This window comes from Polyergus mexicanus, unplaced genomic scaffold (assembly GCF_030449975.1).
Source record: "Polyergus mexicanus isolate NDT 795.1 unplaced genomic scaffold, iyPolMexi1.0 SCAF_14, whole genome shotgun sequence".
In the NCBI taxonomy this organism is placed as follows: Eukaryota; Metazoa; Arthropoda; class Insecta; order Hymenoptera; family Formicidae; genus Polyergus; species Polyergus mexicanus.
This window is the reverse complement of record NW_027223334.1, coordinates 1,659,199-1,678,791: the sequence shown is the minus strand read 5'-3', so window position 1 is coordinate 1,678,791 and position 19,593 is coordinate 1,659,199. Positions and strand designations below refer to the sequence as shown.

The 19,593-nt window shown below is 31.7% G+C and overlaps 2 protein-coding genes across 2 annotated transcripts; one reads left to right on the top strand and one right to left on the bottom strand.

The window, feature by feature from the left end:
• The first annotated feature begins 262 nt into the window (after nt 1-262).
• On the top strand, nt 263-2,979 carry LOC138939518 (putative serine protease K12H4.7). The gene is made up of 10 exons (XM_070307372.1): nt 263-656; nt 720-901; nt 987-1,170; nt 1,249-1,297; nt 1,362-1,497; nt 1,625-1,691; nt 1,768-1,984; nt 2,079-2,211; nt 2,442-2,611; nt 2,699-2,979. Exons 1-10 carry the CDS (start codon nt 456-458, stop codon nt 2,806-2,808), a joined length of 1,449 nt encoding a protein of 482 aa, XP_070163473.1. The 5' UTR covers nt 263-455; the 3' UTR covers nt 2,809-2,979.
• On the bottom strand, nt 2,866-9,635 carry LOC138939520 (alpha-tocopherol transfer protein-like). Its single transcript, XM_070307375.1, has 7 exons — nt 9,535-9,635; nt 5,728-5,946; nt 5,280-5,439; nt 5,150-5,211; nt 4,746-4,939; nt 3,451-3,664; nt 2,866-3,340 (listed from the first exon to the last, which is right to left on the bottom strand). The coding sequence occupies exons 2-7, from the start codon at nt 5,900-5,902 to the stop codon at nt 3,135-3,137; spliced, it is 1,011 nt and encodes a 336-aa protein (XP_070163476.1). The 5' UTR covers nt 5,903-5,946; nt 9,535-9,635; the 3' UTR covers nt 2,866-3,134.
• Nucleotides 9,636-19,593: the final 9,958 nt, after the last annotated feature.

The window sequence follows — 19,593 nt, the reverse complement described above, 5'->3', positions numbered from 1 at the left end:
GGAATATTAAAAAATAAATCGGCTGTGATTAATTATTTCTTATTTGGATTAACTATCTAAAACGATCACGGCAAAACAATATAGATTAAATATATCTTAAGCTTTCGCTTTAAGATATATTTTACCTTAATCTGTGCATTTAATCGTAACATTTCTTATCTAGTGATAAAGATTCACATCCGTGTTTGTCAAGCAATACGTTTTAATTGCTAACTCTTGGACATCCCGTAAACGTCAGATTTCTTCAATCACGATTATTTAATCAATGTATTATTTTCCATCTTATCGGAGTAATACAACAAACGCCAAACGTTATCGGTCGTTCATGAGAGATATCGTATCGATGATTATGGTTGATGATTTATATTCGATCAGTCCCATTTAAAGCATCTATCCAGCGTGCTTTGGAAGATACACACGCGTTCTTTGTTCTATAATTAAAAAGATAGCAAATTATGATTCGGTTAAATGTTCTGTTGTTTGTTTTGTGTCGGATTTATCCCCTCGTGAATGGGGTAGGTTTTCGTGGATTTACTTTTCAAGGTTTGGAGGAGCCGGAGCCATTAAAAGAAGATACGAACGAAGACGTAATCGAGGGTTGGATCACCCAACCCCTCGATCATTTCAATTATCGCGACAATCGCACCTGGTCAATGGTAATTATCGTCTTTCCTTCCTTTAAAGTACACATTCTTTTTCTTAAGAATTAATATTTATAGCGTTACCGAGAAAATTCCGCATTTCTGAGGAAAAATAGTTCTATTCTAATTATGATCGGTGGAGAATGGGAGATATCGGACGGATTTCTGCAAGGTGGACTGATGTACGAGATTGGATCGAAATACAACGCATTGATGTATTACACCGAGCATCGATATTATGGGAAAAGCATGCCAACGGAGTATATAATTTATACAGTTTGTCTATTATTTTAAATTTTTTAAACGTAGTCTCTTTTAAATTGATATTGCATGAAACAAATTTAGAGACATCAGCACAGAGAGCTTGCAATATTTAAACGTCGACCAGGCGCTCGCCGATCTTGCTTATTTCATCGAAATGAAAAAGAAGGAGAAGAATTTAGAAAAGAGTACTGTGATAGTATTCGGCGGTTCTTATGCTGGAAATATGGCGGCATGGGCACGGCTTAAATATCCTCATCTTATCCAGGTATCATTCTTACGTTTTTTATATTTATTTATATATATATTTTTAAGTAATTAAAATTAAAAAAAATATTTTTAATAGGGTGCTCTAGCCAGTAGCGCTCCAGTTTATGCAAAGGCTGATTTCTATGGTAAATCATATAATTACTAAATATTTTTTATGACTATCGTGTTAAATAATGCCTTATTTCTTAGAATATTATGAAGTCGTAACGAAATCACTTGGCAAATACAGTGAAAAATGCGTTGAGGATGTAAAAACGGCATTTGTCTCGGTGGAGGAATTGTTAGCCGCACAAGATGGTCCTGACAAGCTTAAACTCTATTTCAAGTAAGATTAAACAGAAGAATAAAAATTCACTAACAATTTGCTAATATTCTAATAAGATAATAAAATAAATAGATAAAATAGACAAAACAATTAGAAATAATAACTTTGTTAATAATATTGATTTTAGCTTGTGCAATGTACCTAACGTAAAATCCTCTAGTGATCTTGGCTACTTGATGAATACGCTGGCGGAGGTACACGGATCATCATTATTCATAGCATCGTTTTATCTTTTTCACTAATGGTTTTTATTCTAAATTGCAATTTTAGGTGTTCGCCGCAACCGTTCAATATGATAATGTCGTGAATGGTCAAACTAAAATTGCGGCGTTATGCAAGACAATGACAGCGGCGCATTTAGGCAGTCCTTTGCAAAGACTCGCGCATGTTGTTTCGACACCGGATGTGTGTCTTAATATAAATTATAATAATTTTGTGGAAAAATATCAAAATATTTCGTGGGACTCGTCGGTGATCCAGAGTGCCAGTGAGTTGGATTAATTAGCTAATAGAATAAATTAAACAGCAATAAGATATATGTATTGCATAAGAAGATGCACGATCTCTCTTTGTGTATGCAGTGAGGCAATGGTACCACCAAACTTGCACGGAATACGGTTACTATCAGACGACGAGCTCAGATAAATCGATCTTTGGAACGCTGTTCCCGTTGAATTATTACATTGATATGTGTACAGATTTATACGGCGATTAGTAAGTGCATTAAACATTATATTGTATAATATTTTTCCGCTTTTAATCATCTCATCTATTCCAATATTCGTAATTCGTAATTTGGAATGTCATTATTTTTTCAACAGGTTTTTCCAAAATGTTAAACAATTCTTGTGTGTAATTAAATAATTTTGTTTAATTACCGAATGATTTATTGATGAATTACTGATTTTTTCGTTGAAAAATAATAATCTTAGAATTATTTCCAGCTCTAATGATAAAATATTGGACTCACGGGTCAGAAGAACGAACATAATGTACGGAGGGCAGTTACCTGATTTAACAAACGTCATTTTCACGAACGGCGATATCGATCCGTGGCATTCGTTATCGGTATTAAAGGATCTGAATACTTTTTCTCCCGCTATCGTTATCAAAGGTAATTGTACAGTCTATTGAAAACTACGCTATAAGAAACTCTGCTTTTCCTATAACGCAAGAGAAAAAAAACAATATATTTTTTTAGGATCTTCGCACTGTCGCGATATGTATAGCGACGAAGACACGGACTTGGAGGATTTGAAGAAGGCCAGAGTGAGGATTCGTGACATAATTAGTAAATGGATTTCTTTATGAATGTTTTCGTCAAATTTCTTACTATTTCTCAGATTGAGAACTGAATAATGGAATCATATTTATTTTTTATCCATTCATTGTGATGTGTTAACAAAAATTATGTACAATATCTGAAGTATATATATATATCTATTATAATGCGATTCTAAATAATATCGGTGATATCTCTATATCTTTACATAGTACAAAAATAAAATTATATCCTCTTAATACCAGAGTGCTAATCTAATAATAAGATTGTAATTTCCAAACCAGTCTGTATCGCGATCCCGCGCCATTTATTATCTAGATAAAAAATATATTTAATAAAGAGTATCTGGTGTACATCAATCGACTTCGAGCTTCCTGAAGGATCCGGTTATTCCGTACATCGTAGAATCGCTAGAACCCACGCTGGAACAACCGAATCCTTGTTTCAGAGCCGAGACGGCGCCTTCTCGCGCCTTCTCAGAGTACAACTCTAGGTGGACTCTCATCTTATCATTGTTCAGTAACGTGGGTCTCAGTGCTATTATCTCTTTCCGCCACAGATCTGTATTAAAACATTAGTAACATTAAAAGAGAATTTAGAATTTATTATCTTTAGAATGTAATATAATAAGAGATAATACTGGAAGAGATATAGTAAAAAGTGTTAATTACCTATCATTTCCTTCATGGCAATTGTGCCACCGTATTCCTTGGGCAACATGCTCACATCCATCTTGTTATTGATAGCGTCCTCAAGACTTGTATAAATCCTTACGCGACTCCTTATCTTGTCAGAGATCAATGATAGTCCGAAGTCCAAGGCAAATTTTAGCGAGGGATGCGAATTGATCGCGTGGACTTCCTTATGTCTCATCGGTACAGTACGCTGAAAGAAGACTACTTTATCTCTGTCCGTTTTATCTTTCAATACTGTTTAATCGAAAAAGAGTAATCTCTTCTTTGAGATTGTCTAAATGGAAAATGGATATTTTTCGAGAATCCCGATAAAAGACGATAGATGATGAAAATCCATATTTTATCTTATGTTTCAATGAGAGACTCACATTTCTGGTGTAAAAAGAGTATCCATTTTTTTTTTTCAATAGTTGAAGGATTTATGCAAATGTATATTCTTTTCAAATGTATAACTTATTGATTTGTCAACAACATTTCATCAACAAATTACAATTTAATGTTAATACGAAGTTATTGTTTTTCGTTATTTTTTGCTATCTAAGTCCTTTTTGTTGAACTTTAAACAGAATTATCGTCCAATAAGCTTATGAGAAAGACGGTATTGAAGAACCGGTTTATTGGCTGATCTTTAAGAAGCATTAAGAAACTTCATTACGTGACGTTATCCTTGCTCCAGAAACGTACAGTTGTGTCAATTATGCTTCAATAACAAAAATGAAATGCTTTTGCAAAAATTTGAAACATAAAGACTTACTGACTCGATATGATAAATAATTGTTTAAAAGTAAAACCAACAGTGTACCCATTTAATATTATATTTGACAGATATTAACATGATTAAACAAAACTAAATCAATGTCTGCGAAAAGTTTTAGAAGATGGAGAATTTAAAATGCTAAAGCGATTAGAAGAGAATTAGAAGAGCGCGGTGAATTATTACATAAATATTTGAAGAAAAATTTATTCTTTTTTTATCCTAAAAAATTTAAATAAATTTACCGCCCTATGATGTTCATATATATATGCCCGTATATATTAATTTCTACATATAAAATTATAATAAAATGGAATAATTTTTTAGAAATAATTTCTCTGAAAAGAAAAATTATAATTTTGAAAAAAAAAAAAAGAATTATTTTAGAAATTAATAAAATTAAAATAACACTTGTATTATTGCTATCTCAAATTTGTTGGTATTTAATAACCATAAGTTTGATTTTACTTATTGATTATCAATTTTATTCACAACATAAAAAAACATTTGATCGTACCTCGCCATTTTTCACGATGCGCACAGCTTCTTTTGGGGTGAAGAGAGTCAGATGAGGGAAGCTGACGCCAGCACCATCGGCAAAATGCACAAAGCCACGTATTTGACTCTCTTCATCCTCCATTAACGACTCATAAGTGATGGCATGGATTTTGCACATGTCCACGTTTGTATATTTATGAGGATCAAAAACACCTTGAACAATTTTTATCATATGTAAATCTTACAACCAACTATTTTTGTATGTTAAAAAATAATTATATTGTCAATGAGAATTATTTATATAGATTTACATAATTTTGTAAGCTTTCCTTTGCCTTTAGACTTTAAAACTATTATTTTACATGTATCAGATTTGATATACATAGTACTCAGTGCTTTTTATACATAAAAGATAACATATACCTGGTCTAGCGATTATTACGCGACGGCCTTTTGCATCACGGCCAGGTGCGGCGAAGAGATATCTATAAAAGAAGAGATTGCAATAATGAATAATTTTAGCGGTAACAAAATAATTTTAAAAAATACTCACCCCAATGACAGTAACTCTTCCATATTCGGTTCTGTAATATCCAAATTATGAAATGCTGGTTGATACACCTGACGAAGCAGCAGGTACCTTTCTGTAGCCTCCTGGGCCATCGGGACGTTGAATTTTTTACATCGCAAGAATTTTAGTAGAAATCGTGCGTCTGATGAAAAGTGGCAAATTAATATCGTGAAGGTACATCAACAATCGGAGAATTATTATTCGTTCGAATGCTTATAATTATAAAGTAATTAAAATTTTTTTTTTTTCACAATTATTCAAAATAATATTGTAACTTAAAAACATTCGATTATAATCCTAAAGTAATTAAATATATGTTATCAATTAAATTATCGTGCCTTTAGCATTTAGATTTTTATTTTCGTAATATAAGAATAATTTTTATGTCAATTTCAGAAAATTGATTATAAGACGAAAATTGCAGTTTTACCGAGACGACAATTTTGAATGCGAGGGTTCAGCTTGATCCAATTGCGCATCTGCTCGAGTGCTTGATCTCTGGTGTTCTTGTCCTCTCTGAGCTCATCCTTGGCGATTTTCTGAGTCTCCTCCGAGAGAGTGCACACATATTCATCCTCGTCGATTACCCATTCGACTGCTCCCATCTTGTTTGAAAGACGCCTGGTGACCTACTTGAATCTGTAGATATCTGGAAGAGTTTTAACAAAGGTTGTTGCATAAGCACACTTTCTATCGCTACATTTTTCTTATAGAGATAATAGCCATTATTTCAAGAAATTTACAATTAAATTTTAAAATTAAATATTTACATTTATGTTTTATAATTATTTCAAGATTTTTATTTTAAAAAATCAAGAAAAATAAAAATACTTATTTATTTACAGAAGCGCCTTGAGAGAATTTTTATTTTTTAAATATATGTATACATATATATGAATTTATTCTATTAAATTTATTTTATTAAATATATATCTATTAATAAATGTTTATTAAATATATGTGTAAATTAGATCTTTTTTTAAGCGAAACAATGTATAATTGGAGAATTTTTATTTTTATCTATTATTTTTTCATAATATATTAGGTGTACAACTTTGCTTCCGCCGTTTTTTTTCCGAAATTCGAGGCTTTATTGTAAAAAACTGGTTATACATTTATGATTCAAAGTATTGTCCACTCCCAATGATCGTGCCAATTCTTTTTGACTTTGACTCGAGTCTTCATTAAGTAATGCCTCCAATTCTGCATCTTCGAAAACCTTCTCTCTTCCACCGCTATGCCGCGCTTCGACGCGAAAATCACCGTTCTTGAAGCGTTGAAACCACTCACGACACGTTCTTTCACTAATAGCGGCTTCACCGTAAGTATTTGAGAGCATTCGATGAGCCTCAGCCGCAGATTTCTTCATATTGAAGCAGAAAATTAAAACCTCCCGCAAATGACGAGAATTTGGCTCGTAAACTGACATTTTCAATCGAGAATAACTTTATGACGCAGACACAAATCGACTAACGTTTCTATGGGGTTATGTTGACAGATGCCCAAGTTTATCGCATGACGTCTATGATCTATTTATTTCGACCACTACTTACCGCTAAAGCCATCTATAGGAAAACGGCGGAAGCAAAGTTGTACACCTAATAGCTTATTTAATTATACAACCGAAACAATGCTCGCTTTTACTTTCTTCTGAACCGCCAGATATCATATAATATATAATTGACCGGCTGACCCAGTTCCTGTTCAAAGCCACGGCGAAGGTGTTTTGAAGAAATGCGCTCGTCTTTCTCTCTCTCCTTTAAAAAGGAGTGGGTCGGTTACGTTGTCAGTTGGCCGATCGCGAACGGGAATTCTCGAACCTTTCGTCAGTTCGTGACATAACGATTATCGTAGAACAGCCGAGTGCTTCATCGCGCACCACGTGTCTGAGTATGAGTGTGCACCGGCTTGTTTCGCAATCGCTTTCTCCGATTACGCAATAAGCGAGTAGGTTGTTCACCCATCTTTGTTCGCCGAAACAAATAGCCGCGCGAGTCCCGAAAGAAGTGTCATTATCATCGCGTTACTTTTCCCTACTTTACTTCGTTTCACGCTGCTATTGCGGTAGAGGTGGAACTCTGATTTTTCTCGTCTTGTGTAACACAAAGTTCTACAATTGAAGAAGAAGTGGGAAAGATCTGCGAAACGTCTTTAACAGAGAAATTGGAACGCTGCCTGTTATGTAGCAAGGATCATTTCATAATGAATGTTCACTCTCTTTTGTGAATACGCTTATTATATATATATATATATATATATATATATATATATATATACCGTATATATATATATGTTGTCGAGAGAGCTTTATTCTTCCGTCTCGCTTCCGTCTATTTCCTCGATGTCTATTGCTGATCATATATCATATTCCGGAGCGAGGGTAACTAGAATTGTATAACATTGTTACAACGCTGATCTCGTCTATCGCAAACTTTCTGGAACGATGAACATTTCATCGGATACGTAATATCCCTAAACGTTATGTCACCGTTCAAAGAACTTCCATGGAAAGCGAAAAATCGAGCAAGTATATTATGGCGAATACATGTAATATTTAATTATAAAACACTCGCCAATCTTGATAAGTCGGTAATAAACGTAATGAACTACCGGATCGCAGAAACATTATATATGTTACGTCTACGTCTCCTTACGTACTCTAACATGGATAAAAGTCATTACGATCGAGCTCTCTGCACAAATGACGCTGTACTACGATTATGATGGAGCTAGTTAAGGGTACGGAGTCTTCTTCCGCGTAGAAAGTGCCACTTATCGTATTATTGGTCGCGAGCTTTTATCTCTTCGACGTCGTCTATCGCTCTTATAAAAGCTTCTTCATACGGAGTTATGACGTCGATTGCGTCACGTCACGTATTTCATTTTTATAACCGTGTGACACAACGTTGCCCCTCTCGTTATTATCGAAACACCGCGATCGTGCAACCCGTTATGTTACGTAGGATTCCCGCTCGTATTACGAAGATTATGTCATGGCGGTTTTCATTCCGTTGCAGCTCATTTTCGGTTGATTTCGAGCGTATAACGAAGAGAATCGTGTCGAATCCCACGCTTTTTCCAATGTGTAAATTTCCTTCAGCCGTGCGAAATCCCATGAATGACAATTCGCGTTTCATATTCCCCATCTTCGCTAATGTTGACCTTTACGACCGAGGACGAGATGTATCGTCTCGGAGATTAAAATTCGCGCGACGTTTCGACATTTCGTCGATTCGACACATTATTCTGATAAGCGTGATCAGACAGCTTAAGACTGACGTCACAGACAATGTCACTATATCGTTGTAACATGATGCATTTTTGTAATGGCTTTTAATTCTTTCAAAGCGAGATTTAAGTAGATAAAATATTAATATTTTATATAAATAATATTATAAATAATAATGTACATAATATAAATAATTATATATATATATACAATAATGTAAATTAATATTATTAGAGAATGCCAAAAAGACAGAATCTCTTTCTTTATTGTCTGTTTCCATGAAAAAGTAAGAAAAGGAGTTGCAACGTATTTATAATTAAAATTGCAACATAAAATTAAAAAGTATCATTCAAAAAATAATTAATACTCTTAAGATATTGCAAAAGTATTGTGTATTTATCCTTCAACTAGAATCTTGTCAATTTAAGTTTGACTTTTTGTGATAAGATCTTAAAATAGAATGTCGTGTCTATACAAAATTAATATTCATGATTTATATTTTGACTATTAAGTTATATGTATATTAAAGACTCTATTGAAAGACAAAATTGAGTAAAAATTAGTGAAAATTCTGATCATATTATATAGATTTCTATCATTACAACTGAACTCTTCTCAAATCTTTTAAAAATTTTATTCATAACTAAAAAAGTATCAAAACATTGACATTGGCATAATCTTTTCATAAATGAAAAACATTTATATCAAAAGCATTAAACGTCCTATTAAAATAGGACATTTTATATCTGTAATTTTAAAAATTTTCTTTACGAGAGATTATATTATATAAAAAACTAAATCTCAATGAATATATAAAACGTGAAAGCATGTAAAACACACTTTCTAGGGAAAAAAAAAAAATTAAATTATATAAAAGATTGAAGACTGATATTTTAATTCTGCTTTCACGCTTGCTCGATCTGCCCGTTTCTTAGACACGTGAATCCGAGATTTGTCTGTCTCAAGCACTATTCTAAATAGATATTCTATTTGATTATGTGAACATACCCCGATCGTGGTGCCCCAGGTGCACAGTTGGAAGTGACTGCCCCACTCTCGTCGAACGTTCGCTCTTTTATAATTTTCTGCGACGCCCTTCCTCTCCACGTCTTCAATCGCGCCTACCTTTACAAGAAGCGTGTCCTCCGAGCAAAGATCCGGATCCTTGGGGGTACAAAGTGTAGACTAAGAAGCGCTCTCGCCTTGATTTCCAACACACGGCGCAGATCGAACGTAATACACACTTTAAATTTCTTTCGAAAAAAAATGTAACAAATATGCCATTAAAAAGAAGTAAAATCGTCCAATCCTCATCTTCTTTGCATCGACTGTAAATCTGAAATAATATTGTTTACTAAATTTTATAATACAATGCAATAAGTAATGTCTTTTCCATTAAATTTATGAAGGCGTATAAAGAAGTAGATGAAATATTATCACTAAAAATATTAAAGTTCTGTTTGACTAGTTTATTATTGCTTTAAAATTAGTTAAAATTTATTCCATTCTTTAAATATATTTAACTGTAAATTTATAAATAAGTTTTTGCCACATTTCTATAGGCTCGTCTTTTTTTTTCTCTCTCTTATTACCGATGTTATTTTAGAGTTTAAAATCCAAAGTACTTAAAAGACTGCCTTTTTTATTCTATCTTTTTATGTCAAATACATAAATAAGGTGGCCTTCGTAGATCTCTTTATCTTGCATATTTCCAATCTTTTTTTATTGTAAAGTCTAGTTTATAATGGAGTTGGACTCTGATAAACGCTTAAGCTTTTTATATTTAACCATTATTCTATGTGACGGATATTTTGAATTCCATTAATATTACAAACGAACTTTATTCAATAGATACTTGAATTTTTTTCTCTCAATACCCGATGTGTCAAAAAAGAGATACAGTCGTAAGTCTGGTTAAAAGCTTTCCCACCCCCCCCCCTTCCTCCCCCACCCCCACCCCCTTTTGACCCATCCAAAATATTATTAGAAGAATTTAAAATTTATTATCAATATTCTTGAAAAGAATGGGAAAATATTCTTTTAACATAATTTTTCGAGCAATTAATAAAGTTTTTGTTGTTTTTTTTTTCATCGTAAAATTAATTAGAATATTATTATTTAAAACAGTTTTGATTCTCTCAAAATTTCCAATCTTCCTTTCTAATCTTTTACGTCAAATCTATTTGCGCGAAATTTCAATTCGATTATCAATCCAGTCAGCTCGAAATCATTATTTCGGAGAGATGCTTTATATTAAAAGACAGAAATTTAATTTCAACTTGCAAAATGTCACGGATCCCTTTATACATCCCTCGTAGTATTTCATCGTAGATAAGTTTATTGTTAAAATTTAAATACCACCGCGCACTCATCTGATATATCCACACTGGCAAGCTTGTTTTTATTTTAATGTCTAAGTTTTTGTGGTTTCGGTTAGGCTGCATGTCATTTCGCACTGTCTCATTGTAACCGAGTATATATCTGCGTTTAAACAATTATGTCAACGAACTTTATTACTTACAGTCAACGCGATTTTTATGACTTTAAGTCTTTGTAATATAATTTATATATAATAAGCTCTCTCTCTCTCTCTCTCTCTCTCTCTCTCTCTCTCTCTCTCTTTTTCTCTCTCTTGCTGTCAATGATTATGTTAATAAATTTAAAGAATCTTTTTCTTTTATTACATTTTTACACATCACGTCCTTTCTATCGTCATACATATCATAGAACAAAAAAAATAATTTGTTGAGTTCTTCGTCTTTACTTTCGGGAAAACAGTATTGTGGTCGATTGTTAATATTGTAGGGCGAATTAAATCTTAGCTAAGCCATATTTCATTCTGCTACTTATTATTTTTAATTCTTCCATTTATTCATTAATTTAAATTTAATTTTTAATTTTAACATTGAAAAAAAATTCAGATCAAAATCGTAACGTATATATTGATTTGTATTTTTCTTGGCCAATTATATATAGAATTTTACGTAATATTATATATGTATATAAATATAATTTTATGCATTGTGCGTGACAACAAAATCGCCTTTCTAATATTTATTTTATTATTCTATTCATTCTTTATCATCTCGCGCGTAAAACATACGGAGTGTTGCCGCATAATAAAGCCTCGCTGTAACATTATATAACGGGAGAAATGGAAATACACGACTTAAAATATTAATCAGCCAATCGCCTTTACGTAGCAGTGAATCTTATAACGACAAATGAGACAGGGGATAATTAAAGGGAGAGATTCTCTCAATTTCATTGTCCCTCGTAAGACACAGAATGACGTGACACTGATCCGATGATATCGTTGCACAGGGAAGACCGGGAAAGCGATTATCACATCGGATGTCATGAAAACGGACGTTGTAAAAGATGATGTCTAGTAATCAAACTGCGAAATTGTCGGTTCGCATTTGCGTGTGTCTTCGGAAAACTTTTGCCGGCAGCGAGGCGAATGAAACTCCCGCGACTGTCGACATAACGTACATAACGTGTCTGTGTATCATGTCACGTGTCATTGCAACTTTAATGAATCGTTAAAACGATTGTCGGGTAAAGGTTTCGTTCCCTGACAAACAGGAAACGTAAATCATCGGTAATGCAATCGGATAATTTTACTCACTGAAATTGCTATAATAAATTAATTATTTTCTAGAACATGTAGAATTGTGTAAACATTCAAGGAAGTGGGATAACGGGTCGAAGAGCGGTTGGAAGAGAGCTATGAAACATAGGTTTGCGTCGTTATAGAACGAACGTAACTTCTCACCAGTTGCATCATCATCGATGCATACGTAAGAGGCAAATAAGAATTATTTTTATTATAAAGAGACATAATGTGTTACGTGCGTGCGCAAAGTAAAAATTTTAACATTGATCGATCTGTTTTTTTAAGTTACGTGAGAAGATTATGTAATGAGTGTAATTAAAAAAGAAATCAATAGATAAAGTTATAATAAGTATATGTAATATTATTTATTAAAACATATTTATAAAAATGTTAATTCAAAATTAATTTGTTTGAAATATTTGACTATTCGATTATAATTATATTTATTATATTTATTGACTGTTTTATTATTGTATAATTATTAGGTGTACAACTTTGCTTCCGCCGTTTTCCTAATAGATGGCTTTAGCGGTAAGTAGTGGTCGAAATAAATAGATCATAGACGTCATGCGATAAACTTGGGCATCTGTCAACATAACCCCATAGAAACGTTAGTCGATTTGTGTCTGCGTCATAAAGTTATTCTCGATTGAAAATGTCAGTTTACGAGCCAAATTCTCGTCATTTGCGGGAGGTTTTAATTTTCTGCTTCAATATGAAGAAATCTGCGGCTGAGGCTCATCGAATGCTCTCAAATACTTACGGTGAAGCCGCTATTAGTGAAAGAACGTGTCGTGAGTGATTTCAACGCTTCAAGAACGGTGATTTTCGCGTCGAAGGGCGGCATAGCGGTGGAAGAGAGAAGGTTTTCGAAGATGCAGAATTGGAGGCATTACTTAATGAAGACTCGAGTCAAAGTCAAAAGATGGAAGAAAGTAGTGGCCAGCGATGGACAATACTTTGAATCATAAATGTATAACCAGTTTTTTACAATAAAGCCTCGAATTTCGGAAAAAAACTGCAGAAGTAAAGTTGTACACCTAATATATAACTCTATCTTATATAAATGGATTACAAAAGAAAGATTTGTATTTCTTTTTCTCTTTCTCTCTCTTGTATTGTAAATGGTAACGTCTATCGTTTGAACATTACGTGTCGATTATATTTAAAAGATTTATACATACGCACTGACTGCGGTTGCTCGCTTATAAATCGTCGTAAATCCAAGTAATTAGAAAAAGAAAGTTAGCAAAATCCGAGATATTACGTATATTCGGAGTCCAAATCAATGTAAGTTCGCTTAACCGTGAGTAATTGCTGATTACGCGTTTCGTCGACGTATACACATTACGCATCATCTCCTGCAAAAACCGTCGCTCGTTTTTAATCCGGAAGTTATGCGTACGAAAATTTCGTCACGCGTTCAGAACAACGGACCGTGTGACTACGAATTACATGCACGTTTTGGCTTTCATCAAAATCAAAAATCGCATTGATTGTCATACACAAAAATTATATTCCGACATTGAAATAATATATATCAACGATCTAATTAAGCCAACGCGGAATAAAACGCAATTCGATGGGCATCCACAAAATTAAAATATATTTCCTTATATGTATAATGGCGTTCTATTTGCCCGTGTAATAATCGTTGCATTTTATACTTCAATATTAATTATTCATTATAAAATTTATCTTTAGCTCTGCTATTAATTTTTATCCATCTTTAATTTTTAATTTAAATTTCCAAAAAAAAATAAGAATTAATCTAAAAGAATTAATAAAAGATCTGCGAGTTTTTACATATCTTCACCGGCAAATGAGAACGAAGCGTTCTCTTCGACGCGTCGAATACCTTGTGCATCGTTCCTTTGCCATGTGACACGAATGAAAATAGAATGCAATTTTTTAGATAACAAATTTATTATTATTAATATTATTATCACATGTCTCAGCAAATTGACAATTGTGTTGTGTAATAATCAGGAAGTACGACTGTCCCGTCTTATCGAATCATTTTATTAATTGAAGTTGGTACAATTATTTTTTTTAAATATATATATATATTCTTTTAATAAAACACACAAGGAATTATGGGATTAATAAAAAGTGCGCTATATGTAACATAATTTTACATCTGTAATTATATTTATCACTTGCATAATTATCGATATACATATATGTAAAAAACAAATAACCGATATTTTTTATCATAAGAAGAAAGTAACGCTATGTGCATGAATGCAGAGTATTGACTTGTATGAGTATTGACAAAGTATTGACATTAATTGATTATATTATATTATTATATTATATTAATTAAAAATTGATTAATTAATAATTGATTATATTATACTATTACTAATGAGCTGCATGAAAAGATCACATGAAAAAAGTATAAATAAAGGAGAAATAAGTATATCATAAAAATTGGATATTTATGCAAAAATCGAAAAATCATATTTATTATAATAAAACATAAATATAAATATTAATACAGATAAATTATAATTATTTAAATAAAATCTTTGTTTATCATTCACACCATATATTTAATATATAAGCGATTACACCGCTAATATGAAATTAATTTGCAGTTTTGTAATTTTGTATAATTTTCGATGTCAAGTTATTTATCATTATGTTACTTGCAAGATTTTAATTGAAGTAATTTTTTCAAGTTGTATAAAAACGATCGATGGTATCAATATATATATATATATATATATGCAATAATCGCGATTCATTCTAAAAATACAAATATGTTTACTAAATAAAATTTAGCAACAATCCGAGATATTGCTTATGTTAGGAGTCCTAATGTGAATTTGTTTAACCATTCGTAATAGCACGCTAATTGAGCGCTCTTTTGACGCATGTTAAACAACACATTTATCATCTACACAAATCACCATTTGTTTTTAGTACAATGCAAGTAATGCATGCAAAAACTTCATCACGTATTTACATTAACGGATCATAATTATAAATTGTATGTAAATTAGTTTTCAGTATAAAATTAAATAAAATTAATTTTTGGATCGAGGTCAAAGAAATAAAAAAATATAATTTAGCAACGTGAAAACGCAATTCCATATAATTTATAAAGTCCGAAAAATGTCAATTATTTCTACTCATAAATTTACAACAATATATTATAATCCGATATGTATACAAAAAAATACATATTGTTTAATCGAATATTGTTATGTCACATACCATACAATAATGCAATTCAATAATTTCAACAGTCTTGTCACCTCGGAAGCAATTATGTATGATCTTTATTGTTTAACAATCATATTCTCTTTGGCAATCGGTATCATCTTCTATCAATCGTCGTTTATAATAATCGATTTGATCTTGGGAGAATGTTTGTCCGAAATTTTTCGCACTTTCCCTAATGTATTTTTCTATTGTGTCCTCACTCACAGGTTTGTAGGGAATAATTTTCATAATAATATTCGCTTTGATAAAAAAATCTTTTACTGAGTTTATAGTGTCGTTAAGATCTACGCGCGTCAAATCGTCATAGATCTGCTCAACTTTATAAACGGCCAATATGGTAAACTCCCGATTGCCATATGCTTCTTGATACGCATTAATATAGTTTATAACGAATTTAGAATGCTCCGCTCTCAAATTCTCCAAGACAATAAAGGTCGGAAGCAAAGGTGAAGGATCGTTTCTCTTCCATTTACGTAATATTTTTTTTATAATATCCACCGTGTATGGTTCGTGGACGCTTGTATCACCGACGAGAGCTACTACTTTTAAAAGAGGTGTATCTCGCTCAAGATATCTGGTCAAGGCTCGTACGGTAGCATCGTGATCGAGTATCCCTTCCTCCACTTCGACAATAGCGGTCGTGAAAGTGTCAGCGTGCTCATCATTCTCATCCACACCCTCAAAACACTCATCCACAAGTTCGAAACGAAAATAAAATCGAAATAAAGATGGAGATAGAATTAATATTAACAAGATTATGAAACTTTTCAAACATGCGAAACATTTCGACGAACGTTTCCTTCGATAAATTTTTACTTTCGTATCTTGAATGTCCTCTGGTCTTTTGTCTTTCCAAGCCTTATCATAAGTTATCATAAGTGTTGATTTTGAAGGTTTGAATCTTTTAATAATCTTGTTCGTTACTGAAAATGGTAATATAGAAATAAGGAAAATTATAAATTTTGCTTGCGCGATTACATGTCCCCACTGCAATAATTTATCCTTAGACATCTTATTGATCTTTTGATGATTTTCTTTTTCCTTATTTTCATAATCCTTTGATTTTTCGTCTCTCCCACTGCTTTCGATCATATTGTCTGAATTATATTCTCGAGAGATTCGACTCGTATACATTATCAAGAGTCTATGTTCCACAGAAATCATTTCTAATCTTTCAGTCATGAAATAATCAAGAACTACATCTTTGAACGTTGGCAATTTTCTACTGTGTGAGAAATCTAGTGTGTAAGGACGTTTCGGTGTGTTCGGAGTTGTTTTCAATGGTTTCGTAAAAGAAGACTTTGCAGAATACGATTTCGCAAAGGACATTTCCGTAGGAAATAATTCCGTAGAGTATGATTCCTTATAATTCTTCGATTTATTATCGTTTTTAATCTTTTCAATGCATTTTTCTAAAGATCGACATTTTAGCTCAAGCGTGGATTTTGATGTACTCGGTTGTGCGATTTCGATAGCACTCGATTCTGTACCGGACGATTTCATAGGAGACGATTCCGGTAAGTTCATTGTTTCGTTTTCAGATGAAGAGTTACATTCCGTAACAGTTGTGCCTGCATCATTGTCTACTGATACCTGGCCTCTATCGATTTTTTAAAGGAAAAAAAAAACGTTTGATTAATGACACGCGATATCTTATCTTTCTTAGTTAATCGCGTGTGTTAGATTTCGAATTGTTACGTTACGTTAATCAAAAACAGTTCAAACTTTTAATTATATATTAAAAATATTTCTAAATTTTATTTTTGATAATTACAATAAATGCCAATACTATTATTTATGTAAATAAATTTTTACTTCTGCATTTCCATCTCACCAATTTTAATTTTGTATAGAAATTATTCTAATTGCAAGGATATTTCCCACGGAAATTATAATTTTTAATTATATAACAAGATAAAACGCGCATATATACAGAGTGTTATTCTAAACAATTTTTAATAATACAAACAAACCCGAATTATTAAAAAATATAAAGGCAATTGAGTAAAATTTTTTTTATAGATTAATATTAATCTTATTATAAATTTTAATAATTATATTAATTTTTGATATTACTTTAAGGTAATACTAATCTAAAAATATAATACCTAACGTTATCTGTCTGTCTTGATGAATCCAGCTCGACGGATGTCTCCAAAGCATCATGCCTGGGTATAAAGGGAGACAATAATTTTTCGAAGGAATTGTCGATATTCGGACATTCGAGCTGCTTCTCCATAATATCAGATTATAAAAGTTTTCTACGAAGAAAACACCGATGTGTGTTAATAATACAGTTACATTGACATATTATTCATATTTTATTACGTCCATTAGGCGAATAAGAACGTGCACTCGAAAAACTTCTAGTCAATAAATTTATTTGATGTTATCTTTTTTTTTTTTTTTTTTTTACCTGAAATGCAACTGTAAGGTGCAAATATGTACGAAATCGCAAATCGTTAAGAATTGTAATTCCGTCTTTTGCAAATACAACAGGAAAGGGAGAGTTTAAAATTAATACCAGCACACAATCTAATCAAAATATAACTGTCACATCATATTGATCGAGAAACACATCAAGTATCCTCGACATTCATGAAACAAATTTAACGAAAATATATGCGATATTTACTGTTTTTTTTTTTTATTATTATTATTCTTTACGCGATCCTCCGTCGTGTTGACAACATATTAGGTCGAATTTGTCAACAGTTTTAATTCACTCGTTCTTTCTTTTGCACAGCACTGTCATATATAATTCCTATATTTCCAATATTTCGAGACAGTCTCAATTTTTGCTCGGATCGATCAGCAAGGATAAAGAGCTCTCGATGCAATGCATTTTTAATGCTGAATCAATTTCATATTTATTTAATTTTACGCGTAGATTTTTATTTAAAGAAACACATATTTAAAATAAATGTTTTTATTTTATTGTCCAAATTTTTCTAAAAAATTTATAATATTTTATATTTTATAATATTTTTTAAATACGTATATTCTTTCGATGTAAGACATAATATGAAATTAATTCGCATAAATTAATTTATTACTAATAGGCCGGCTAAAAATATCATGTGAAAAGAAAAAATAAGCATACCGTAAAAATTAAGTATTTATGCAAAAAATCATTTTTAATAAAACATGCATTTAAGTGCCAATACAAATAAATTATAATTAAAATTTATTAATTATAATAAAATCCTCGTTCATCATTCGCACCATATATTCGATATTTAAGCAATTGTCATTAATAATAAATTAACATTTATAATTTTGTAATTTTGCGTAATTTTTAATGGCAAGTTATTTATTATTACGTTATTCGTAAGGTTTTGATTAAAGTAATGGCAATTTTTTAATTGTATAAGAACGATCGATGGTATCAACGTAACGTAGCGTAATGTCTAATGATTGAGCATTACGTGTCATTAGAAAGATTTATACATATGCAATAATCGCGATCATTTGTCTAAAAATATAGATGTGATTACAAAATAAAATTTAGCAACAATACGAGATATTACGATATGTCAGGGGCCCAAATAAATGTGAATTTGTTTAATCATTCGTAATAGCACGCTGATTCAGCGCTCTTTTGACGTATCCTAAACAATATATTACACATTATATCCTGCAAACTTCACCGTTCGTTTTTAATACAATATAAGTAACGCGTACAAAAATTTTATCACATATTTATATCATAACTGTAAGTTATTTGCGAATTGGGTTTCAAGTGCAAAATTAAACAAAATTATTTTTTCGTCCAAGTCAAAAGAGAATAATAAACTGACAATATAATTTAGCAACGTGGAAACACAATTCGACACATTTAGCTCGGAAAAATCAATTATTTGTACTTATAAATTTCTGCTATACAGGGTGTAACAGAGCGCCCGTGTATCAGTAGTTTTTTGAGAAAACAACGCACTTTCGTGAAAAATGTTTCACGCAAAAGTTGTAGAACTCTAAGTGACGCATTATATAATAATATTAGTACGACCTTGAATAACACCGTCAAGGTCATATAAAAATTACTTTGAATTTTTTTAATGGAACCCCCTTCTTTTTCATTACACATTTTTGTAGCCTACCTCGAGAGCTTTTCAAAACACTATCGTAATACTTTTATGTACAGAATAATGAGACAAATCAGTTAGAATTAAAGAATAATTGTTTTTAAGAAAATTATTTACAATGTGTTTTTTTAA